This window comes from Enhydra lutris, unplaced genomic scaffold, assembly GCF_002288905.1.
Source record: "Enhydra lutris kenyoni isolate GAN:26980312 unplaced genomic scaffold, ASM228890v2 scaffoldscaffold21, whole genome shotgun sequence".
NCBI lineage: Eukaryota > Metazoa > Chordata > Mammalia > Carnivora > Mustelidae > Enhydra > Enhydra lutris.
In genome coordinates, this window is record NW_019154105.1 from 65,488,672 (window position 1) to 65,512,788 (window position 24,117).

General features: G+C 55.5%; 2 protein-coding genes across 5 annotated transcripts in view; both read left to right on the plus strand.

Annotated features, from left to right (window-relative positions):
* The window catches only part of LOC111149088 (KIAA0232 ortholog), a 56,533-nt gene extending 49,630 nt beyond the window's left edge, over positions 1-6,903 (plus strand). Inside the window, exons 8-9 of one of the 3 annotated variants that reach the window (XM_022506002.1) lie at positions 2,255-2,352; positions 4,432-6,903. In XM_022506002.1, coding sequence (XP_022361710.1) covers positions 2,255-2,352; positions 4,432-4,611 — 278 coding nt within the window. In that variant the 3' untranslated portion in view covers positions 4,612-6,903. The remainder of the gene's footprint in view (positions 1-2,254; positions 2,353-4,431) is intronic. The other 2 variants (XM_022506001.1, XM_022506003.1) reach the window with 2 other exon arrangements.
* Positions 6,904-20,060: 13,157 nt separating this feature from the next.
* LOC111149332 (TBC1 domain family member 14) overlaps positions 20,061-24,117 on the plus strand; it is a 102,591-nt gene continuing 98,534 nt past the window's right edge. Inside the window, exon 1 of one of the 2 annotated variants that reach the window (XM_022506328.1) lies at positions 20,061-20,079. The gene's annotated coding sequence lies outside the window, so the exon portion shown is untranslated. Of the gene's footprint in view, positions 20,080-20,447; positions 20,571-24,117 lie in introns of those variants that run through there. The other variant, XM_022506327.1, reaches the window with a different exon arrangement.

Sequence of the window (24,117 nt, forward strand, 5' to 3'; positions counted from 1 at the left end):
ACCAGTCTGAGCCCCGCACCCTGCCACCTGTGCCTTCACGGATGTAGCCACATGCTGGTGTTGCTTACGGGCCTGCCTTGTGCCAGGCCCTGGGGGCCCTCCTGATGAGCTCACATCCCAGCACCAGCACAGGGAGTGAGGATATGAGCCCTGTGACAGTGGGGGCCACCTGCAGTGGGAGGTGCCCGGGCAGCAGCTCTGGCTGGCGCTGGAGCAGGATGCGCTTGGTATACCCCGGTGTGCCTGGCAGAGAGGAGCAATGTGAGAGTGCGGTGGGGACATGGTCTGCCGGAAGCCAGCAGCCAGAGCACGAGGGTCTTGTGCACCCCAAGCCATGACGGGTCTGTCCTGAGTGGTGGTCTCGAGAGCTCATGCGCTGAATTCTGAACCTTTGGAAGGCTCATTCATTGTAAGTGTGTGGGTGTTCGCTCAGTCTTCTGGAGAAAGCCCTGCAGGGAAACCATACAGATAACAGTTAAGAGTTCAGGAGACAGAACGGAGCTGGAGCCCAGGGCCTCCATGGCCAGCTGGTAGACCTGGGGCAGTGACCAGACCTCCTGTGTCTCCATTGTTTGTGTTTGTAGAAAGGGGCTAACGATAGTTCCTCCCCGAGGGGGTACTTCTGACAAGTAACGTGCATAGCACAGCCCTGGCACGTGGTCCTAACCTGGAACACGGGAGCTGTCCACGGGCAGATCACAAAGAACATTGTCCACAGTCACCACTGCCCATTCCTGACACCTGTGGTGTCACGAGCTCCTTTTGTACATACAGAATCCTGACAGCGGGGCCGGGAAGTGCAGGAGTCAGGGACGGCTGACTCCGGCTCCACCCAGGGCATATCCTAGTCCAGGAGACCGTTACTGTTCCTGTGGTGATGAGCTGACGGGGTGCATGGGGCCCATGGTGCTTGGTCAGGTGGGCTGAGTGGGCGAGCCGGCCAGGGTCTTGGTTCACCAGCCGGCATGCGGCGCCGTTCTTGAGGCTGCCTGCGCGTCACCTCTTCTACTGTGCACAGGACCCCAGGCGGGCAGATGGTGACCCTGTTTTAGAGCTGAGGGAGCCAGGGCTCAAAGAGAGCCAGTTACATCGCAGGTGAGTGCAGAAGCAGGGGTCCGCTCACGTGGGTGTAGTCCCGGTGTCCGGGTTATTTTCGTGAACCTGAGCTGGTGACTTCGAGGTCCTGAGGCAGGCAGAGAGAGCTAAAGGTCATGGAGAATGTGATGTGGCCCACTCCCAGTGGTACGAGGGCACAGTGGTCACTGAGCATCAGTCCTGTCCGCTCCTGTGTCACGCATGGGGAGCATGTCATCTCCTTGAACTCCTCGTGGTAACTGGACCACAGTCAACAGGAAACATGCTCCACTGGGGGCATTACAGGATTTGCACACGGTGATTTCAAGCCAGGGTCTGCCCTGGGCCTACCAGCTGTCTCCTCTCTCGTCACTGTGTGTCCGCAGCTGTGTGGGGGCGCGGGTCTGGATTGAGACTGGCAGCGGTCAGCCATGGCTGCGCATCAGAACCCCCTGGCCCTGCCCAGATCCATCAGGATCTCAGGTAGGGGCCTGGGCTGGTGGGCTGGGCTTCAAGCTCCCAGGGCTGAGAACTTTGGCCTAGATGATCTGTTTGATTGCTTCTAATTCCATCCCCTTCTGTGGGCTGCTTGCCTACTCAGACCACAAGCCTCCTTTCTCTTCCCTGTCCTGCAGATACAGGGCAGGTGAGCTTTAGCGTGATGTTGTCTTGAGAGGGAACAGACAAGGTGGTCGCCGTTCTGTCTTTCCCACTGCACTCCTCCTGTCGGAAGCCCCTTTTATTCATTTGTTAGATGAACACACACGCACCGCATCGTCTGTCTCCCTCTGCACTCCGTACGCTGTGAGAGCTCAGGCCTTGTTGGTCTTTATCCTGTGTTCCAGGGCTTACCCTAGTACAGGTGTGAATTTGTGCTTTGTTGAATGATTGTCTCATGCTGGGATAATAGGCATGTCTGGTTATGCCAGCCTGTCTTTTAAAAACTCGATAAACAGTTTACTAGAATTTTTAATTGGACGTAGCATTTTGCTCGTGCATACCTGGCTGGCTGGTGTGCGCGTGTCTGCTTTTAGTGAGTCCTTAAACTCTGCAGAGGGTTGGTAAACCTAACTGATCTGACTCAGCAAAAAATGAAACAAAAATGTATGTTTCATAACTGTGTCTTAATGAAATTTCCCCCCCTTTCCCTCTTTTCCCTTCTCCATTCAAAATGATTAAGACTGTTATACAAATGCCAAGGGAGAGAATGGTATAGAAGAGTGTCCAGATGGTAAAGACATACCCAGTAACGAAGAGCGTCTGTTAGATTTTAATAGGGTAAGTGGACTGTCCTCCTCCTTACTAACTTACTAACAGCCACATCTCCTTGCCACTCAGGCTGGAGCCTGGGAGCCCTGGGAGCTCCCCCCCACTCCCCTGCCAGTCCCGAGTGACCCAGCTCCCAGGCCCTCAGTCCCCACCTTCATCTCCTCCCACCTTGTCCGCTTACTACCAAGGCTTCCCACACTCCTGCCCTCGCTACCCCCAGTCTATCGTTCCCAGTGCTGCCACTGGTAATTCCTGCCTACCAGTTGGACTTTGGCACTCCCCCAGAAGCCCTTGGGTGGGCAGCACCGGGAGACCCTTCTGGTGAGCTCCAGGGATGGACCCCACCTTCCTCTGCCCTCACCATGCCCTGTGTGGCACTCTGGCCTCAGCCCTGAGCCCGGGCTGCTTTTGGTTTCTGTAGCACTGCCTCCCCACCAGGCCTGTAAGCTCCCGCTAGGCAGGCAGGTGGGTGAATAAGGACACGTGTCTCTTTTCTGTGTCAGCGCTGTCCTGTGAGGACTTTTCCCCCAGGGCACCCTAGGGTGTTGGCACCCGTGGTCCTATCTTTCCCACCTCTGTGGGGGGTGCCCTGTGGCACCCCCGCCGCCACACCCATGCCTGGGAGCCACTCTCTGGCCCCTGGCCCTGACCACCCCGCCCTCCCCTTCTCCCACCTCCTGCACCCTGTCCAGGCTGAGCACTCCCTCGCTGCTCCTCACGACGCCTGATGGGGGGGCTGTCCCTGTGCCATTCTGCACAGACTCGGGACGTCCTGTCTGAGGCTTTGCAGCCTCACTGCAAAGTGCAGTCCTGAGCCTCGAGCTTTCGCTGGGACTCAGCCACTCCCGCTCCTAACCAGAGTGGCCTTATGTCCCTGCGCCTTGCCCAGAAAAAGGCCCTGTCGTGCTCTGCCCTCGTGTGCCTCTGGCCTCACATCCTCTCTTCGCCTGTCCTTCCTTGTGGCTGTCTTCTGCTGCTGCCTCAGGGGTCCCAACCAGGGACAGTGCTGCCATTTGGAAATGGGGGGTGTTGGCTACTCTGAGGAGGGGGGTGGTCCTGGGTTCTGTGATGGGGGTTCTTGTGACTGGGGAAGGGGTACTGCTAGCTAGTATGATGCGGGGGGTGGATACTGTTACTGTGACTGGGGGTGTGCTGGTTACTGTGGGGGAGGGGGTGGGCGTTGCTCGTTACTGTGACTTGGAGAGGCGGCGGGATGTCGCTGGTTACTATAACTGGCCCGTGGGGGCGGCTTGGTTCTGGCCACTGAGGAACGGGAGCTTTGCTGATCACCTCGGGGTGGGGTCGGGGGGCGGCATTGCAGGTGGCCATGGGGGGGAGGGGGGTGTCACTCATTGTCTGACGGGGTTCGGGGAGCATTGGTAGTTGCTGTGACTAGGGAGGGGCTGCCATTTGCAGTCAGTGTCCTGGGGGACAGAGATGCTGACCATCTGGTGTGTGGGGGACAGTCCCACACAATAGAGAGTTTTTAGAACTCCGGTTTCTGAAGCCCGGCCCCCAGGCAAGCTCTGGCTGTTCCTTACACAAGGCGTGCTTCTCGGCCTTCAGGTGAGGACGCTTCTCAGAAGGCCCTCCCCTGCCACAGCTGTCAGAGAGAGAAAGAGAGAGCGTGTGTGTGTCCCCTGCCCGTGCCTCCCCTGTCGGCCGCAGCGCCCCATTTACAAAAACTGCGGCGTGCCGTGCTGTTGCTTGGTCGGCTTGCTGTGGCCTCTCCCAGAATGTGAGCCCGGGGACAACACGGCCGCGCCGACCTCCCCGGGTTCCCAGTGCTCGGCCCAGCCCCCAGCGGGGCGGCCCTCATACCTTGGCTTGTGCAGTCAGTCCTCACACTTGGAACGTTTTGTCCCAGGGACTCAACATACAGAATCAGCCTTTTGGCCGCTTTCCGGACTGCAGAGGAGAGTGTGATGGTTTTTTGCCCCGAAGCAGTGCAGCTCTTCGTCGCCTGCGGGTCTCCCCAGGAAGCCGGCGATTTGCTGTTTGCCCTCTGTATGTCGGGAGTGTGTCATGTAGCCCTTTGGGGAAAAAGTCTGGCTTTTGATCTGTTGAAAACTGTTTCTTTCATCCCAGGTGTCTTCTGTTTATGAAGCAAGGTGTGCAGGAGAGAGAGGTGCCGGAGCAAAACCCCGCGGCTTCCGCAGAAAGATCTACTCCAGCGCCAGCTCCGGCTCGGAGGGCTCCGGCTCGGAGGGCGGAGGCGAGTGGGTGGACCCTGGCGAAGAAGAGCTCTTTTCTCGAACTCATCTCTAATCCTGCAGCGTAGTACAAATTATTTTTTGAGAGCGATATGTGACGGCAAATACCCTTTTGTGAGGCCTGTTAATCTAAAGCAACAACTTAGGTTTCTTCTTCAATTAACTGATTCAGATCAGCAATTATCTTTCTCTTCTTGCTTATTTTAGAGTTGAGGACAGCTATCCTGTTGAAGATTTTTTGTTTTCCAAGCTGTTGAATTCTTGGCTATCTGAAATAGACTAGATTGTGTTGTCAAATCAAGAATGGGTGTGCATGTGCTTGTCTAGAAGCAACCCTGCTTTCCACATCTTGACCACAGTTGCTGTCTGTCCTTCCAGCTGCAGCCCGGTCACTGTCACCTTAGCGCCACGGTGTCCGCGGCCACTGCCGCTCTCCAGAGACTTGAGCTTTGAAACCTTTAGGCTTTGTTCTCTCAGAACTGGGATATAACACCCACCCCTGCCATGGATCGGGGTCTTTCTCAAGGCAAGAGGGAAGCATGGGTGACTCGTCCACGGGCTTCACAAGGTCCGCTCTCGTGTACATTTGCCGTAGGAGCCACAAGGGTGTGCTTTTAGAGACTTACAAAATACTGTTTTCTCTCTTAGGATTCTCCCCCCTCGAGTATCATGGAAGATACTATGGTTTGTGACTTTCTTGCTAACTGGAGGAGCCAAGGCTTTGAGGTGCGGGGTAGCAGTGGAGGCAGAGCGGGGCAAGGGCGCACCCCTGGCCTGTTTGACGTTGTGGTGACTTTTGCGCCAAACGCCCTTCAGGGTTATTTGTGGTGAGGGTCTTAGTTGCAGATCATGATTTTCTGGTGACCTCCATTGAATCGAAGCCTCCAGAACTCCAAATTACAAACGTCTGATATGCAGTACAGGCCGCCTCGTCGCCCCAGAGAAGCCCTGGCTGCTGCAGCTAGCCGCTGTCACGGCTGTGACCGAGTAGAGCCTAGACTTCATTTTGTGTTGGCGAGAATGTTCTGGGCAAGTTCTGTGTGGTGGGTTGGGGGCGGGCAGAGACGTCTTTCTCCCAGACCTTGGTGATGGTTTCATGGGACTCGCTTCCCGCTCTCCGTGGGGGCTGAGCAGTCAGTCCGTCTCCTCCAAGTCCTGTCCACTCAGGATGGCCGCCACCTCGAGTGTTCACGCCGGTGGGCAGCAGGTGAAGCTACGAGGAGCAGTGTTGTAAAACCAAATTGTTTTTCTATTTAAAAAACAAAACCTAATGTGTAAAATCAGTTTAGCGTGCCCGTAACACCAGGAATGGCAGAGAAGTCTGGCGTGGACGAGACAGCGTCACCGTGAGTCTTGGCAGGCGGTGCACACGTGCACTTTGCTAGCTGGGAGCTGGAGTGGCTGGGAGATCCCTGGTTTGCTCCGAGCCGCGGGTGCAGTTGCCTGCTTGTAACTGAGGACACAGGTGACTCCAGGGCTGCAGAGCCGCCCCGGCTTCGGTGTTCTCGCTGGGAGAAACCCAGCAGACGGCGGGCTGGGGTCTCACCACACGCCAGGGCTTGTTCGTACTTGGCACATCTTATGACACTTTAAAGTGTGTGCGTGCGTGCGTGTGTGTGTGCGTGCGTGTACGTGTGCAGGGGTGTGTGTGTGTGCATGTAAGGTTTATGTTGCTGTTAATTTATTTACAGACTTTATAAGGTTTTATGTATTTTTCTTTCTTCCAGAGCTTCCTAAAAAGTGATTAGCATCTGCACTGAAATATAATTTAACAGCAAAGGCAAAAAAGAATTGGAAGTTGTAAATTCCTAAAATCACTACAGTGACGATCATTCTAGAAATCGTTGCTTATGTAGCAGAGACCAAATAAATATATTTCAGATACAACCTTTAGCTCAGTTGATTTTGGACAGCTGCTTTTTATCAAGACAGGGCTCCAGGTGGCTGAGGTGCCGACTTCCTCATGCACAGGCGGGAAGACAGTGCACCTTCCACGGGGGAACGGGGATGGATTATAAAATGGGCAAGGGGATTAACAGATTATGTATTTATTTGTTTTCATAGCTAAATGGCTGAAGTCCAGAGGCTTTCAGCAACAGAGTTGAAAGTGTGGTTTTTAGTTTTGTGAATGGATGATCACAAAGAAAAAGCATTTTTTAAAAAGTTGGCAAAACGCTGAGACGCACTGTGGTATGACGCGCATTTGCATATCCATAGCACTGAAGTACCCATGTTCCATTCCTGGGCTGAGATTTTTTTCCCCGTGGTTGTATTGTTCTGATTTCACGTACACCAGAGTAACTGATTTTTTTGTTTTCTTGTGGAGTTAACACCAAATAAAAATTTCAAAAAACAGTTGGTTGTCTTTGTTTATCATAGCAGAGGATCTTTTGTAGAGATCCGCAGCCTTAGTGACCTGCGTCAGGAGAAAATAGAAAGCATCCAGGTCACATCGTTCCAGCTGAAGGGCATGCAGCTCTTACGGGCATTTGCTCAGAATGCTGGTGCACTGCTTTGCTGGAAAAGGGTGAGGGGGCTGCTGGTAAACGAGTCGCGACCCCCCCGCCCAACCCCAGCTCCTACCTAAATCCTGCAAGAAACATGGGATTTTTGTCCAGAGGTGTAGACAAAAGTTCCATCTCTTTGTTACGGAAAAAAAAAAATCTGTTAACACGATCAACGTTCATTGTAGGAAAAGAAATCAGTGTATTTTTAAAGTATAAGGGAAACTCCTCTGCACTTCTACCACCGGGCACTGGAAGCTGCTCCCATTCGTGCCCAAAGCCTCTCCAGACAGCTGAGCACCTACAGGGCTGCAGAGAACGTGTGATGTGACGGGACGGTGCTGTCCCTGCTTCTGCGGACTTCATTTTTTATTCATTTATTTGACAGATAGAAATCACAAGTAGGCAGAGAGAGAGGAGGAAGCAGGCTTCCCGCTGAGCAGAGAGCCCAATGCAGGGCTTGATCCCAGGACCCTGGGATCATGACCCAAGCCCAAGGCAGAGGCTTTAACCCACTGAGCCACCCAGGTGCCCTTCTTCGGACTTCAGAAGTGGGTTTTCACTCAGACGTCAACTCGTGGCTGGGATTGTAGGTGCGTGAGAGGTTTGGTTTTGGTTTTGGTGGGTTTTTTTTTTAAGATTTTACTTATTTGAAAGCGGGACAGCACTAGTGAGGGTTAGAGCAAGAGGGAGAAGTAGGCTCCCCGCTGAGCAGTGAGCTGATTAGGGACTCGATTCTGGGGCCCCAGGATCGTGACCTGAGCTGAAGGGAGACGCCTAGCTGCCTGAGCCACCCAGGCGCCCTGTACATAAGTTTTTATAGCTGTGTTATTTTGTTCTAGAGATTTAATAGGTCCCTCACTGATCATCATATAGAACATTCCATCATACAGAGTGCTCCGTATTCTGGATAGCACTTCTGCGGATGCCTGTAAACGTGGGTGTCCTTGTACAGTCGCTCCTGAGGGGAGAGTCCGGCCTGTGGAGTGCCTGCTGTCCCCGTGGTGTTCCAGCAGCACGTGGGGCAGGACGTCCTTCAGGCCTCTTCTGGAAGTTGGACAGCCTTTCTCTCACCATCTGAAAGCTGAAGATCAGCTTGGGTGATTTGAGGCAAGTACTTTATCTGGTTAGCATTTGTCTTTCATCTGGGGCAGAGGACAAGTGGATTCCATACAGAAGCATTTCAGTGTTGTTTTATCCTTTTTTAAAAAATTTATTTCTGGTACGCCTGGGTGGCTCAGTGGGTTAGGGCCCCCTGCCTTCGGCTCAGGTCATGATCCCAGAGTCCTGGGATGGAGCCCCGCATCAGGCTCTCTGCTCGGCAGGGAGCCTGCTTCCTCCTCTCTGCCTGCCTCTCTGCCAACTTGTGATCTCTGTCTGTCAAATAAATAAATAAAATCTTTAAAAAAAAAAAAAGATTCATTTCTAATGGTTTCTGGGATATGTGGTCATGTTTTTAAATGCTTTCTTCACCTTAAAAGAGTATAAAGATAACACTTCCGTGGTTTTTCTAGAACCCATATACCTTTTGTAGAGTTGATTTATTTTTATTATTATTATTTTTTAAGTGAGCTGTACACCCAATGTGGGGCTTGAACTCATGGCCTGGAGATCAAGAGTCACCTGTGCTTCCGACTGAGCCAGCCAGGCAGTCTTGGAAGCATGCAAGTTACATACAAGGAGTGAGGCTTACGGATTCAGTCTCCTTGTTTTTTCTGGCTTGTTGGCCGGCTACTGCAACTCCGTTTGTTACCGTCACCTGGTGTGGCTCGAGTCTCCCCAGGAATGGCGGCAGTGCCCTGTTGCACTCCCCTCCCAGAAGTACCAGAGGCTGGGCTGGAGGGTGTTTGTGGGGCGAGATGGCGGTCATCTGTTCCCCTGCGGGAGGTTGTCCGGGGGAGGTGTGCCCTGTGGCCGCCTTGGACTGTCTTCAGCCTGCTTCACTGGGACCCACACCTGCAAGACCAGGGTGCGGGGGCAGGGCTGGACCACTACTCTGTCCTCATGCTCATCTGGAGATGGGGTGTTGTCCCCAGGAATTGGGACATCTCAGCTAAGTGCTTCTAAACCAAAGGGGTATGAAGCCCTTTAATTTTTTTTAAAAGACTTTATTTTGGAGAGGGGCAGAGGCACAGAGTCTCCAGCAGTCTCCCCTCTGAGCACAGAGCCCAGCATGGGGCTCCATGTCACACTCTGAGATCGTGACCTGAGCCGAAATTAAGAGCTAGATGGACACTCAGCCCACTGAGCCACCCAGGCCCCTTGCAGACCTCTCCACGTGAAATGACCTACATGTTCAACCACTGGCCTTGTGGCTGTGCATGCCGGGGAGGGGGGCCGTGTCTGCTTGGCTGTCCAGGAACAGAAAAGAGGGCCCAGCCCCAGGTTTCTCTTGAAAGCAGGCAGTGGCTGGATGGCATCACAGGCAAGGCACTGTCATGGGCACAGAGGCCAGGAAAGGCGCTCCTGCTTGAGAGCCCACCACTGGCCTTGCGTCACTGGTGTGGGGAAAGAGGTTTGCCAGGGACAGTTGTGTCACTTGAGCGAACTAGCAGGGACCGGCAGTGACCTCCCCACTGAGCCCTTGGATGGGGTCCACGTGTCTGCTAGTAACAGGAACAGCGGGCATCCTTCCAGGCATCGGTCATGTTAACCGACAGTGCTGTGACATAGGTGCCTTTGCCACATTTGACGGGCGAGAAGACAGGCCTCGCACCTGCCGCAGGGTGCAGCCAGGATCCGGAGTCCGCTAGGCAGAGGTCTTAGCGGTGCCTCCCGTGGGTAGTTTGTAAGGATAGAACAACACAGTGGGGCAGCCGGAAGGCGGAGTCGGGGGGACGCTGTCCCGTCCTGGGGGTGCAGCCAGGAAAGAAGCCAGGAGCGCAGGGAAGCTGCTGCTGCACCCCGGTCCTGTAACTCCTCAGGCCGCCCTTCCTTCCCTCTTCTCCTCCCCCCGGCCCCCAGGGGGCTGGCGAGCGGTGGGTAGCAGAGCCTCTGCAAGGCCCTTGCAGAGGCCATGCGGCGGCGTGTCACGTGTGATGGCAGTCAGCCTGCTCTCCCCCTGCTGCTGTCTCAGCAGGAGCACATCTGCCTCAAGCCCACCGTCTCCGGGTCCTCCCGCTCTCTGGCCTCAGACCCCAGGCTGAGTCGGGGGCCCACCTTCCCACCACTGTGGCTTCTTCCTCGCTCAGGCCCCCCGGGCAGAGGGAAGCGCCCCCACGGGACCTCTGGCCCACTGTGGGCCTGGCCTGCTGGGAGAGGCTGCTAGCCCAGCCCCGGGGTGGCTTCGTGGTGCCTTCTCCCCTTGCTGAGGGGACCCAGCCTGGAAGGATTCTCATCCCGAGTGCCCTAAACCCCAGGCTCAAGCGACCCCAGGGTTCCTGAGGGCCTTGAGCAAGTCCTGGCCCCCTCCTGGGCTTGACTCTAGCTCTCCTCCCAGGCCTGGGGCCCCAGTTCCTGCTGGTCACAAATGTCAAGCATGCCCCCGGCATCCTCCCACAGACTGCAAGCTGCAAGCCGGCGATAACGGACAGCCCAGCGGGTGGCTCCCCTGCGGGGCCACAGGTCATGCCGAAGCTCTCAGGCCCCACTCCCACCCAGCGATCACAGACCTGGGAACTGCTCAGAGACATCAGGGACCTCAGCTGACAGCTCGGCGGGGGCAGACCTGGCCCTTGGCTCCTGCTGCCGGTTCCTCCCCAACACCTGCACCTGGCTCAGTGCCCCACCCGTGGGAACCTGCCTTTGCCTGGCAGCTCCCCCACCACACAGGGCCCCAGCCAGGATGGAGGCTGAGCCTCTTCCTGCTTAGTCCGGTGGTCCTGGGCCTGCGGGGCCTCATTACCTACCGATCTGTTATGCCTCAACCTGACTGAGTTCTCACGGTGGAAACGGCGGCTGCACGTTGAGGTCTTTTGGGGGCTGGGGTGTCTTTTATGCTGGCACGAAACGAAGCTGACAATTAGGAAGAAAAGAGGTCTCTGGGCCTTGGTCATAAGTAGGGCTTGGAAACATTTGTTCATTCAACAGACAGTATCCAGATCCTACTATGTGCTAGGCCTGAACCCTGATGTTGGTCATAAGCTTAATTTTTCTCTATCAGTAAAACTCCCACAGCCCTGGTTCTGGTCAGAAACCTCTCTCAAGGTCCTCTTCCATCTCTCCAGCCTGCCTGAGCCACGACCGTTCTCCGGGGCTCGGAAGGAAGGCGTGTGGATGCTCTTCCTCGTCTTACCTCTCCGATTTCCCTGCCTTTCAGGCCCTCAGCCCCACCCAACTTGGGGAGCCATGGGAAGACTGCAGGCTGGGGGGAGGGGCAAGGTGAAGTGGATGAGGCCCCTTGCTACCCTGACCAGCTGGTGGCCTTGCCAAGGTCATGGGCATCTCAGGGCGGGGCACAGGGAGGAGGGAGGCACACAGTCAGGGGTCGTGGCCCTTTCTGCAGAACAGTTAACGCATTTCATCCCAGAGAGAACTCCGAGCCTCCGTCTCCACCCATCACCACAGATGGGCCGCGGGCGACAGTGTGGTTTCCTCCAGGGCAGGCTCTGGCTTTCTGGCCTGGCTACAGACCCCAGGAAGCTGGGGCAAGCCACTGCCCGGGCACAGCCTCCTGGGGACTGGAAAGCCAGATGGAGTGTGCCGTGGGGAGCCTCCACCTCCTAGGCCTGTGCAGGGAGGCTTCATGGGCAGCTGGGGGGGCCCAGGGCAGGGGACAAGGACCAGACTGCCTGGCTCTCCAGTAGTCATGGCTTCTGCCATGTGGCCTTCCATAAGCCATTCACCCTCTCGAGCCTCAGTTTCCTCCCCTGTACAGCTGGCAAAGCAAGGCCAGCTGCCAGGCTGAGTAGGAAGAATGTGCCTGCACGAATGGGGTGAGGGAGAGGAGCTGATTCCCTCCGCAGTGGCCGCCCAAGCCACCTGTCAGACCATCCTAGAATCTCTGGTTAGTCTGTCAGAGAGTGTAGTCTGACAGTCTGTCAGAGTCCGGATGGGTGTGGCTGGGGTGGGCAGGTTCGTTCCGGAAGAGACGGAAGTAGGGAGGTGGGAGGGGTCAGTCTGTGAGGGACCCTGAGTGTCTCTTGGGAAAGGTTGGTCCTGGAGGTAGCAGGGAGCGTCAAGGGGTGTGAACGTTGAGGTTTGTGTCATGCGACAGTGGTCTCCAAGGCTGGGTAGGGATTTCAGAATCAGCGGTGCACAGTACTCTTCTAGAACTTTTATAGCTTTTCAGAGAGGCTCACCGAGGCATATCCTCCCTTCCCTACCCCTGGGTGAGCTCCGTATACTCTTATGAACGGGGCTCTAGGCAGGTGCCTGGGCTTAGCCAGGTGCCGTTGCTGACCTTAGGGTCTTATGCAGGCCACTTCCCCGCTCTGACCCGTCTCCTCGTCTGCGGAAAATCATTCCGAGATTGCCCAGCCCGCCTCCAGCACAGCGGGGAGTTTGGGTAGTCCATCCTGGAGAGAAAAGCCCTTTGTAAACTGTGTGTGATGAAGCATTAAGGTCATAACTGCGTTATGCTAAAAATAGTGGGCCTCACCATTCTGCGGCCCTAGTGATGACAGAAGCCAGCAAGGTGACCTCGTTCAAGGTGAGGCGAGCCACCCCTCCTGATGGAACCTGGAGGAAGTAAACATTTAGACTCTGGGAGTGACCCCGAGATGGGCCCCTGCCTCCATCTCCCACTCAGAGCTTCCTAAGGATTCAGTTCAGCGGACTTGGCCACATGTTCCCTGGAGGCAAAGTTGTCCTTGGCTGAGAACCACTGCTTGAGTTTATAGGAAATAGGGGGTGGGGGAGAGCACATTTAACACCACCGCCAGGCTACAACCAGCCAAATCCACGATGTGGAAAGTTCTACAAGATAAGCAATTCCGGGTCGCCCACAAGTATACAGCACAGGAAAAACAAAGGGGGAACTATTTCAATTAGAAGAGGTGTAAGAGATCTGTCTACCAAGTGCAGTTTGGTAAAATAAACTGAATGATAAACTGTATGATAAAAAGAAATTTTTATTTATTTGACAGACAGATCACAAGTAGGCAGAGAGGCAGGCAGAGAGAGAGGGGGAAGCAGTCTCCCTGCTGAGCAGAGAGCCCAATGCGGGGCTCGATCCGAGGACCCTGAGATCATGATCTGAGCCAAAGACAGAGGCTTTAACCCACTGAGCCACCCAGGCGCCCCAAGAAATTTTTATTTTTTAAAGATTTTTTTTTTTTTTATTAGAACAAGCAGTGGTGAGGGGCGGAGGGCAGGGGGGAGAAGCAGGCTTCCCACAGAGCAGGGCACCCGACATGGAGCTCCATCCCAGGACCTGAGATCATGACCTGAGCCGAAGGCAGACACTTCCCTGACTGAGCCACCCAGGCGCCCCAAAAAGACATTTTTAAAGATAATGGTGGGGGGCGCCTGGGTGGCTCAGTCATTAGGCCTCTGCCTTCAGCTCAGGTCATGATCCCAGGATCCTGGAATCAAACCCCACATCGGGCTCCCCACTTGGTGGGAAACCTGCTTCTCCCTCTCCCACTCCCCCTGCTTGTGTTCCCTCTCTTGCTGTGTGTCTCTGTCAAATAAATAAATAAAATCTTAACAAAGAAATAATTGGGGATACCGAGGAATTCTTGTTCATTGTGTCCAGTCTACACCCATTATGGTACTTTGGCTTCAGAAAGGACCGACCGGGCCATCTCTGGCCATGCAGGCCCTATCAGCAGGGTGACACAGATGGGGACCATGCTGGGGTTCCCTGTCCCTGCACCAGCCCCCACCATCGGCTACGCAGGGATTGAAACAGAGGGATGATGGGGAGAACAGTGCTGGAGATGGGCACTGGACAAGCTGGATGGGAGCCGCACCTGACCCAGTGGAGGGAGTGGGGAGCAGCAGGACACCAACCACGCCTACCCCCAGTGCTCTGCTTTGTACACATTTGACATTTTCCATCATTAAAACTGTTTGAAAGATGAAAGCCAGGTTTTCGCCTCACAGTGGGACCTCATTCTGCAGGGCCTTACTGGGGTCAGAAGGGATGGAGGCGGCACAGCCTGGGCCCTTGCCCTCTGCCAGCAGCAGGCTCCCTTCTGGACACAGCAGACCCCAGAGAGCGAGGCTCCCGTGTCCCCTCCACCCCAGGTTAGGGTTAGGGTTCCAGGCCTTGCTGAGCTTCACTCCCCAGGGCCAGGTGAATGCAGGGGAGATGGGGGACCTTTCTACCCCTCAGATCCGGGCCTCCCACCGGGCGTGTTCAGTGCACTGCCCCCATCGTCACTCAGTGTCCTGAATCTCTTCCCTCACCTGACTGTTTCCAGCTCAGACATCCACTTGGAGCCCCGACAGGGAGATGAGCAAGCTGGGGGGCCTCTGCGTCCCCCAGAATATGGGCCTGAGTCCATGCGCCCTCGGAGTGATGCTGCAGGAGCCCCCTTCTACACCTACACTCCCGCCCCTTCCTCCCGGATCCCACTGCAGCCCCCCCTGTCTCCAGGGGCCGCATCTCCCCAAGTCCTCCCAAGAGCCCAAGGACGCGGCAAGCGATCCATGGGCATCTCCATTTTACAGATGAACAAACTAGGGCTCGGGGGTCAGGGGTGAGTCCTGTGGGTGGGGCCTCCTCCCCCTACCCCCCCACCCCCTACCACCACAAGGGACAGGAGGTGAATCCACCATACAGTACAGCAGCCCAGAACAGGGCTCTGGAGCTGGAGGGCCTGGGTTCAAATCCTGCCTGTGTACTTGGCTGGAAGGTCCCTCTGCCTGAGTCTCAGTTTCCTCACGACGACATGGCCAGGTGCTAGGATGAAGGACATGGACACATCCATGGTGCACTCCTCAGTGTGGGTGCCAGGCTGTCTGCTAGGGATCTGAGGACTGTGCAGAGACCCTACAAGGCAAAAGGTTACCTGGGAGGGTGGCCCCGAGATCATAATGGGGAGCATGAACGGGGTGAGGCTGGTGTGGGTCTGGCAGCCGCTGGGGCAATGTTGGGAGGCACTGGCTGGAGGGACCAGGAATTTGAGCAAGAAGGGAGTCTGGGAGTTCTGGGTAGAGGGCAGGGCAGGTACCAAGGCTGATTTGTGAGGACAACCCTGGTAGTTCTGTGAACTTGGAGAGACCTCAGGCCCAGTGACAGAGCCTCACGGGTGGCCGGGAGGGGTGCCCCGCAGAGGACCGCTGCATGTGGGAAGGAGCTGCCCCCCTGCCCCCTTCTGCCCTCTGCACCCTCCTTGTGCATCTCCCAGGTGGGACCTGACCCCATAGCTTCTGAACCAGGCTTTGCTTTCTGAGGATGACAGCAGCAGGCAACAGAATGATGCCTGTAAGAAACCAGGCTATTTGGAAAATTCCACTGGGGTGTTCAGGAACAGGGAGCCCTGCCCCCAGGCACTCTGCTTCCCTCATACCTAGAGCCTTCCAGGCCTCTTGCTCCTCTGAATATTCAGGAAGCCGAGGCCACAGGGGGTCCCCCTGGGTCTCCCCCATTCCCCCAGTAAGGCCATGCATTCCCTATTCGGAGGGTCTGTTGGTTTCATTGTAACTCATTTTTTCCCCCAGGCAATTACTTGGGATGCTCTGGGAAAGGATGAGCTTTGATTCTGGGCCAGATCCAGCTGGGTTCAAGTGTTCCCGTGAAAAGGGGCAATGGTAGGGCATCACAGGGTCACTAGGGCGGCTAGAGACACTGTGACAGAGGGTGCGCCACACCAACCAGTCTCGGGGCTCTGTTGTGCTGCCTGGCTGTGCATGGATCCCTAACCTCTTGCCTCTTGGGGCGCAAGCACGGAATGGGGCTTGCTTTGCTTAAAGTTCTTGGTAAGGAGGGCTCTGGACATGGAGCCCTCACAGGACTGTTTACCATGCTTCTCGAAGTCTGCTGGTCACCCATCAGCGAGCATCCTTGCCCATCTTTAAAAACAGCATGTACTTTTCGTGGGGGAATTCTGAGTTTCAAAACATAGGGACAGAAGACCATCAAGTGTGTTCTGAGACTCATTTCAGTGTTTCTGCCTGTTCATGCCTGTGAATAATGCATATTCCATTTTCTTTGCTTATACTTTATTTAAAATTCAGTATTACTCTTACGACTTAAGGATATCTTCTGTCTTATAATAAACATTTTTTTAACGGCTGCATACGAGTCTCTCCATTTAATCTCCCCTGTGATCAGACATTTACATCATGTCCATTTCACTATTGCAAATAACACCGGTGAACATCTTTTTACACTAGTCTTTGCCTGAATTTGGGGGTAACTGTCTAAGGATAGCTCCTTTCAAGCATATGCACAGACCGGAGAGATCCTGTGGGTTACACTTTCTTCTTTCCCTTCCTTCTCTGCTAGAGCCATGCCTTATCTCATTGATGAAAGTCTTGCTACTAGAACATCTGTCTCCCTGCATTCATTGAGTTTAACCTAGTGCAGGTAGGAAACCAGTAAGTGCACTTGCTAAAACTGGGAGGAAAATGCCAGTTGATGGCTCTGGTGTGAGGGTCTGAGGGCCACTTCTTGCAGCCAAGTGCAGAGGCTGTGGTGTCTTCTCTGCTGGTTCTGACACTCTTCCATCTCGTGTCTCTGGCTGTCTTCTTTGGGCTGAGGTTGTGGGAAGCCTGACCTGCATGCAGCTCTCCCAGGCTCTCCCTGCCCGTTCTTATTTTTTTTATTTGTTACTTTTATGATACTGCTCAATTTCCAGGAGCAGCAAGAGAACCCCAAATTCCAGGCATTGTTCCCAAAAAGTAAGCACTCCCGTGTCCACGGGGAAGAAGGTAACCCTCCCGGGACTCAAGGCAGAAAAGATGAGCTTTCTGGTGGATTCCGGAAAATGCTTGGGCTGAGGGGAAGCTCTTTTGAGATCATCGAGGGCTGCACAATCTGCCTTTGCCCCGTGGGGATGGTCTTGCCCTGGGGGCTCGAACAGAGGCTGGGGACAAGGAGGATGAGAGGGAGGATGGCAAATGGGCGAGGGCTTCCAGACCATGGAAAGCATGCTGTGAGCCCTGGACCGGGGAGCCTCACTGCCCAGCGCCTGTCTCCTTACCTGCAAAATTCAAGTCACTGTGCGAGCTGGGCAGGTTATGGGGACAGATGCAGCTGTGAGCAGCATTTATTCATCCATTCAACAGAAATTTATGGAGCTCCCATTGGGGACTGGGTGGGGGAGGGTTGGGGCAAAATGGGTGTTTGGGAGACTAGATCCCCATATCTCCTGAGAAGAGATGCAAAGGGGTTTTGCAGGGCAAGAGGCCTCTGGCCTCATCCTGTGCCCACCGCCTATACCCCCTACTCTTTGGGCCTGTTTCCCCTCTGAGGGACGGGCTGGAGGATCCTGATGCTGTGCTTATGACCCTCCTGAGGTCTGCCTCTGGTCAGTGAACCGTTTTCCTTGCAAGGAGATGGGGCTGAATTGGTGAATGTCCACCTGTCTCTAGAGACTGGGGATCTGCGAGGGCAGGAATTATGGGCTGTTAGTCCCTCTGGTGTGGCCAGGGCCCAGCATGGGGCCAACACAAGAGTGGTTCCCATGGGTACCAGGCGCCTGCTCCTGCTTGTAAGCCCAGGGAGGCTCAGAGGTCAGGCCTGAGGTCCCTCTGTGGGCTCTCTGAGGAGGCCCACATCCCCCCTCCCCTCGGCGGGTTGACCAATACACTTTTTCTATGCCGTATTACTGGGGGGTGCCAAGAGCTTCCCAAACAGGCCCGAAAATGACAAAGCCAGACAGTTTTTTACATTTAACCTCTCTGCCACTTACTTGGTCTCTAATCCTTGCACAACTTGGGAGGTAGAGGTGTTAGGAATCTGGTAGACAGGGAAAGCCTTATGGACACAGTCTAGGATGGGTCACTCAGTCCTGGGCCCGGAACTGAGCCGCGGGAGCTGACAGCCCGTACCTGTTTTCCTCTAGCAACAGCTTTGCAGCCAGCCCTCAAAGGAACAACTGGGATGAGAATCATTCTGGGGGTCTCGGGGTTCGGTCTGCGTCGGGGAGGCTGGATGGCTTTGCCAAGGCAGTCAGCAGTGAGCGGCAGAGCTCACTGGCACGAGCACAGGCCCCCTTACAGAGTTGTCTCCCTATTACAGAGGGGTGCTGGGAGGCGCCAAGGTTCTCAAACGGGTGATGGGAGTGCAAACACCCACACAGCTTATCTCACTCTTCTTATTTTTAATTGTTAGGCTCACTGAGGCTGTTAAGTGACTGATGGGCCCCGAGGAAGGGCCCTTGGCTGGGGCAGGGAGCTGGGGGTGGGTGGCAGGATGGGGGAGAGGGTGAGGAAAAGGCAGATAGAGGGCGCCATGTGTAAATCTGAGGGCCAAAATTTTTTTTTTTTTTTTTTTTTTTTCTTTTTTGGTTCTGGATTCAGAACAATGGTTCCTAGTCATTTATGGGGTTTTAAAACCCTAAGACTCAGTATGAGGGCGGGAGGGGATTTGGGGGAGTGGCCAGGAGCACTGGGAAGGTGGACTTATTAATCCTATTTATTACATTGCTGATTAAGTAAGCTCTGAAGCAAGTCTGTATTTTCCTGTTAGTGTTTTCTTAAAATAAGCAGGAGGGGCGCCTGGGTGGCTCAGTGGGTTAAAGCCTCTGCCTTCGGCTCAGGTCATGATCTCAGGGTCCTGGGATAGAGCCCCGCATTGGGCTCTCTGCTCAGTGGGGAGCCTGCTTCCTCCTCCCTCTCTCTGCCTGCCTCTCTGCCTACTTGTGATCTCTGTCAAATAAATAAATAAAATCTTTAAAAAAAAAAAAGTAAGCAGGGGGAAGGCTTGCTGGGGTTTGAAGGAGGGTCAGCATTTTTCCTTAAAACCACCCAGAAGTGTAAGCATTTGTAAAACTTCTATTATGCACCAAGCACTGTAAGGGGTGTTAATATATTCTCTTAAGAGACTGCTTTTTTAAAATTTCTCACCCCTCCTGTCATCTTAACGAATAGGTGTTAAGAGTTGGTTTTTTTTTACTTTTTTTTTTTTTTTTTTAGATTTTATTTGACACAGAGAGAGCACAAGTAGGGGAAGAGGGAGAAGGAGAAGCAGGGAGCCGGAAGCAGGGAGCTGGAAGCAGGGACCCCGGGACCCCGGGCAGACCCTGAACCAATGGAGCCACCCAGGCGGCCCATGTGAGTTTTTAGACCTAGGACAGAGGCAGTAGAAACAAGCCAGAGGTTCCTTGGCCCAACACTAATGACCATGGCTCGGACAAGTTCATCTTCCGCTGCAGGCTTCCAGATACTCTGTGAAGGAGACATTCCCCTTCCCTGACTGCTCTGCCAATTCGCAGCGGACCCGACTCTCTGACGTCTCCTCTCTGATCATTCTGGCCCAGGGACAGCCCCAAGGGCTCCAAGCCTTGTGTGGACCCAAGGCCTCCGGGGTCCCAGCCACTGAACTCTTTCCTCTGCCCTGATGTCCCCAGAATAGAACAGTTCAGCGACTACTGAAGTGCCGACTTCCTGCCAGGACCAGGGAACAGACACAGCAGCACACAAGATAAACTCGCGTTGGCCCCGGGAGCCTGGATCCCCCAAGGAGGCTTCGCCTCGTCTCGGAAGGCGGCTACCCGCGGGGCACCTGGCTTCTGACCCGTCTCTGCTCCGGCTGGTCCTGGGATCCGGGCCAGCGACCTCATCCCCCACTCCGCAGGGCGGCTTTTACCGCAGACCCGGCCCAGACCGTATCCCCCTGCGGAGGCTGTGATTTAACAGGGCTGGGGCGCGGCACGGTCGTCCGAATTTTCCAAAAACCCTCCAGCGCGGCTCAGTGCGGGAACCACGGCGCTGGCCCCGCGGAACAGCTCGGCAAAGCACTCCCAGCAGAGCCCGTTTTACAGATCAATAGACTTAGGCCGGACCAGACGGACGGCCACCGGACGTCCCGGGGCGCATTCGCCCAGCACACCTGCCGGGAGGCAGGGGCGCCCATCGATGCGCTCCGCCGCTCGGCTCCCCACGCCTGGTCCCTGCCCGCGCGCGCCCCTTCCCCCTCCCGGCCGCTTCCCACTTCCAAGATGGCCGCGGGTGGAGCTGACCAGGTACGGAGGCCCCTGGCGGGTGTCCACGGGGGCCGGGCGGACCCGAAGATCCCCTCAGGCCTCCCCTCGCGGTCCCACTGGGCCCTCGGGAGAGAAAAGGGCCGGCGACACCTCTTCGGAGCCCGCGGCGGGCGGGCGAGCGGCCCAGGAGTGGCAGTGGGGCGAGCGTCGAGCTCCAGGAGCGGCGGCGGCGCGGCGGGGGGCGGCAGCCGGGCGGAAGAGCAGCTGCAGCCGGCAGGGGGCGGGGCGAGGGCGCGCGGGGCGGGGCGGGGAAGGGGGCGGGGTAGGGGCTCGCGGGGCGGGGGCAGGGCGCGCGGGGCGGGGCGAGGGCGCGCGCTGCTGTTGGCCGCGGGCGGCTCGCGCGCACCTGCCCGCCCGGCCCACCGCCTGCGGCGCGCCCAGCGTGCTCGCAGCGCAAGTTGCGGCTCCCAGGGGGCCTGGGCTGCGGGCCCGCCGGCCCCGGGGATGGCGTCTGAGCCGCGCTGACTCCGGTACTGAGGGGCTCCGGCGGGGGGTCGGGACGCGAGGGAGGGAGGGGGGCTGGGGCGCGCGGGGCCGCTGCCACCTGCTGCTGCGTCGGCGGGCGCGGAAGGCGGGCCGGGCCGGGCCGGGGCGCGCGGGTTAGGGACTGGCTTGTGTCCCCCCGGGGCCGCGCGGCCGCTGCGTCCCCCCGCACCCGGGGAGCGCGTGGGGCTCGGGTGACCTCGCGGGGCCGGGGGCTCTCGATTCCTCCGCCTCTTGGAGACGCGCGCGCTGACACGCTTCTTTTCCGGAACTTGAAGAAAAGTTTTGTTCTTGAAGCGCCGGGCTCCTCAGCCCGAGAGGAGCTAGCTCGGCGCGCGCAGCCGCCCAGCGGGGTCCCCGCCACCTCCGGGGTCTCTGACCCCCGACCCCCAGGACCATAGAACCCCCGCCAGCCCCCTCCACTTTGGGGCCCCGACCACCGGAACCCTCTCCACCTTGGGATCACCTCCATCTCGGCCCCCTCCCCCACAGGTTCTTGTCCACCTGTGGGGAGGGCGACCCCTGGCCCCTACCACCCCAGGAATCATTGAAAGTGGCCTCCACTTAGGGGCCACTGGCATCTGGGGTCTCCGACTCCCGGGACTCCCCTCTACCTTGGAGTTCCCGACCCCTTTCCCTTTCCTGGGCCACAGAATTCTTCTGTGCAGGAGAGACCAGAGAGAGTGGGCTTGGGGATCCTATCCACCGGGCTGAAAGAGGGGCCAGAGCTGGGGTGTTGGCGCACAGGCAGCCTCCCTGGGCACAGAGCTGCCAGGAGGAAGATTGAGGCCATGTTGTGGAAGCCTCAGGAAGGGACAGGATTGGCCACACAGACTCCAGGTTCCTGGCTCGGGCAGTGGGCATTTAGTGGAGGGAGCCCTCCCAGTCTACCCCCCCATTCCCCCCCTTTTTGTTTGTTTGTTTGTTTTGAAATTGCACAGCACCGTTTTCCCCAGGAAAGTATTGAAAGCTTTGCTTTGGAAAGTTCAGTGTGCAGGAGGGTCCTGAGCATTCACTTATTTTATTTCCTGAGGCTGGTTGAGGACGGTGGTGTCTTTGGGACCCTATCAGCAGATGTTTGTACCTCCTTGTTGTCTTGACTTCCTTTATTTTTTATTTTTTTAAGATTTTATTTATTTATTTATGGGGGTGTGGAGAGCACGTGACAGAACACACGCAGGCACACGGGCACCACCGGGCAGAGGGAGAGAGAGAATTTCAAGCAGACCCCATGGAGTGTGGAGCCAGGTGGGGCTCGATCCCAGGACCGTGAGATCATGTCCTGAGCCGAAGCTAAGAGGCAGGTGCTCAACCAGCTGAACCACCTCTTCCCCTCTTTTACAGCTGGGTTACATCTGCACACTGTTAGGTGCTTTGCCTGGACCCGACTGGTCTTACAGCGGTCTTGGAACACTGCCTCTGGCCCAGTTTCTCTGGCCAATACCACCCCTGCCTCAAGTGTGGCAATGACTTCTTCCTGACTCCTTCTTAACTCCCTGTCCAGCCCGGGTTGCCCTTTCCCCCTCCACCCTCCGCCGCCTGCAGGCTGTCTTAGTTGTATATATTTGATCCCTGTAGATTGTGGGCTCCACCTGATCCCCAGCCCTAATGAGAACATGGTTATTGAGTGAGTATTTTCTTTGGGAAACATTAAAGGAGGTAACGTAACTGATCCACGGTCCCCCAGCGGGGTGAGAGGCATGGGTGGGATTCAGATGGCCCTGGGTTGCTGGCCAGGTTCATCTCACCTTGGTGTTCAGCCTGGTCCCAGTTCCTGTCCCAGTTCCTGCTTAGCACTTTGCTATGTGCTGAGCTGGGCTTGCTTCGTCCTGGTCAAACAGTTTTCACAGTGTGCCTCCAGCCCACCCTCTCACATTCAGCATCACTGCTGCCTTGCCTGGCCTCTGTTGATCCCGCCGTTCCTCTCCATTCCTCTGTCACTCCTCTGGCCCACTGCCCTATTCCCCTCTGTCCAGTGGGCCAAGTTCTGTCTTTCAGGCCTGCACTTCCTCTCATCTCTGCTCTGATGAAGTCCTCTCTAACCCTGAGGACCTGCTTATCAGAGCAGCTTAGTTTGGAATCTGTCTCCCCTGTTGGTCAGAGCTTCTGACCGTCATGTCCCCAGCCTTAACACAGGGGATGCCTGCCCAGCCTATAGTGAGTGCTTGTGGAGCTCGGGGACCTTGGAGAAGATTTGCTATGAAAATAGGCATTTATACATAATATGGAAGAGAAGGTTTTAGGAAAATGAGTGGGTGTCATCTGTTAATGTTTGTTTTAGGACGGTTATGAAATTTCTAGGGCCTGAATTGTTAAGAATTCTAGGTTGCCCAGCTGGAAGGACCTCAGGTAGATCAGCTGGGCTTATCACCTCATTTGATAGATGGGCAGTTGAGGCCCAGAGCTTAGTGCCACAGAGCAGGTGTGAGGAGAGATGTCAGTGACAGGAAGAAACCAGAGGGTGAGGTTTGCCTGCACAAAGTGCCTGAGTCTGGGCTTTGTTTATGCAAATGAGTTGCTAAAATGGTGGGCCAGAGCCTGCTGGCCGTATCTGCCCAGGAAGAAGTAACACCAGCATCTGAGGTTTAATTCGTGCCAGGCATGATCTAAACGTTTTATATTTGGGGGCGCCTGGCTGGCTCAGTTGCTGGGCGTCTTAGGCTCAGGTCATGGCCCTGGGGTCCTGGGATCTAGCCCTGACTCGGGCTCCCTGCTCAGCGGGAAGCCCGTTTCTCCCTCTCATACTCCCCCTGCTTGTGTTCTTTCTCTCGCTGTGTCTCTCTCTGTCAAATAAATAAATAAAATCTTAAAAAAAAAAATCAAAATGCTTTATTTGCCTAAGGAGATAGGAGCTACTATTGTTCCTATTTTACTACATGGAAATTTGGGCACAGGGGTGTTAACCGAGTCCAAGGTCACACAGCTTGTAAGTGGAGGAGCTAGGCTTTGAACCCCGGGCAGCCTGCCTCCAGAGCCTGCATTATTTTTCCCCCTTGTGTATTTCGTTTTTAAAGACCCTTTCCCTGAATTCTAACATACAGAGGCTTGTAAAAATTGTTAAGCATTTAGTTTATCGAGAATTGCAAAGCTTCAGCAAGCTGGTGTGTGCTTTGATGTCAGACCTGGTGTGAATCCAGTTTCTGTCGCCGTGTGACCTTAAGTGACTTACTCAGCCTCAGTTTCTCCACCGAGCTTGGCAGCCTTTTGATGAGTGGAGCGTGTGATTACATGAAGCAGATTTGCTGCCTGGCGAGTGTTTAATAAATGGTTTTCTCTTCTTAATAATTAAGACTGTAAGTTGTGCTGGTTTTGCTAAGTGGTCTGAATACCTTCCTCTTCTGTCAGTTACCTGTCACCTTGAGATACTTATGCTGAGTCACTTTGTTAAGTCACTGTATGTAGCTGAAACATTTGGGGGTAGTTGGGGGACAAAGGCCCCCCCCCAGCCCATGCAGTGAAAGTCCTTAATTTAAAATTTCCCACCTGTGCCTTTTTTTTTTTTTTTTTTTTTTTTTTAACATAACCGCTTTGGGG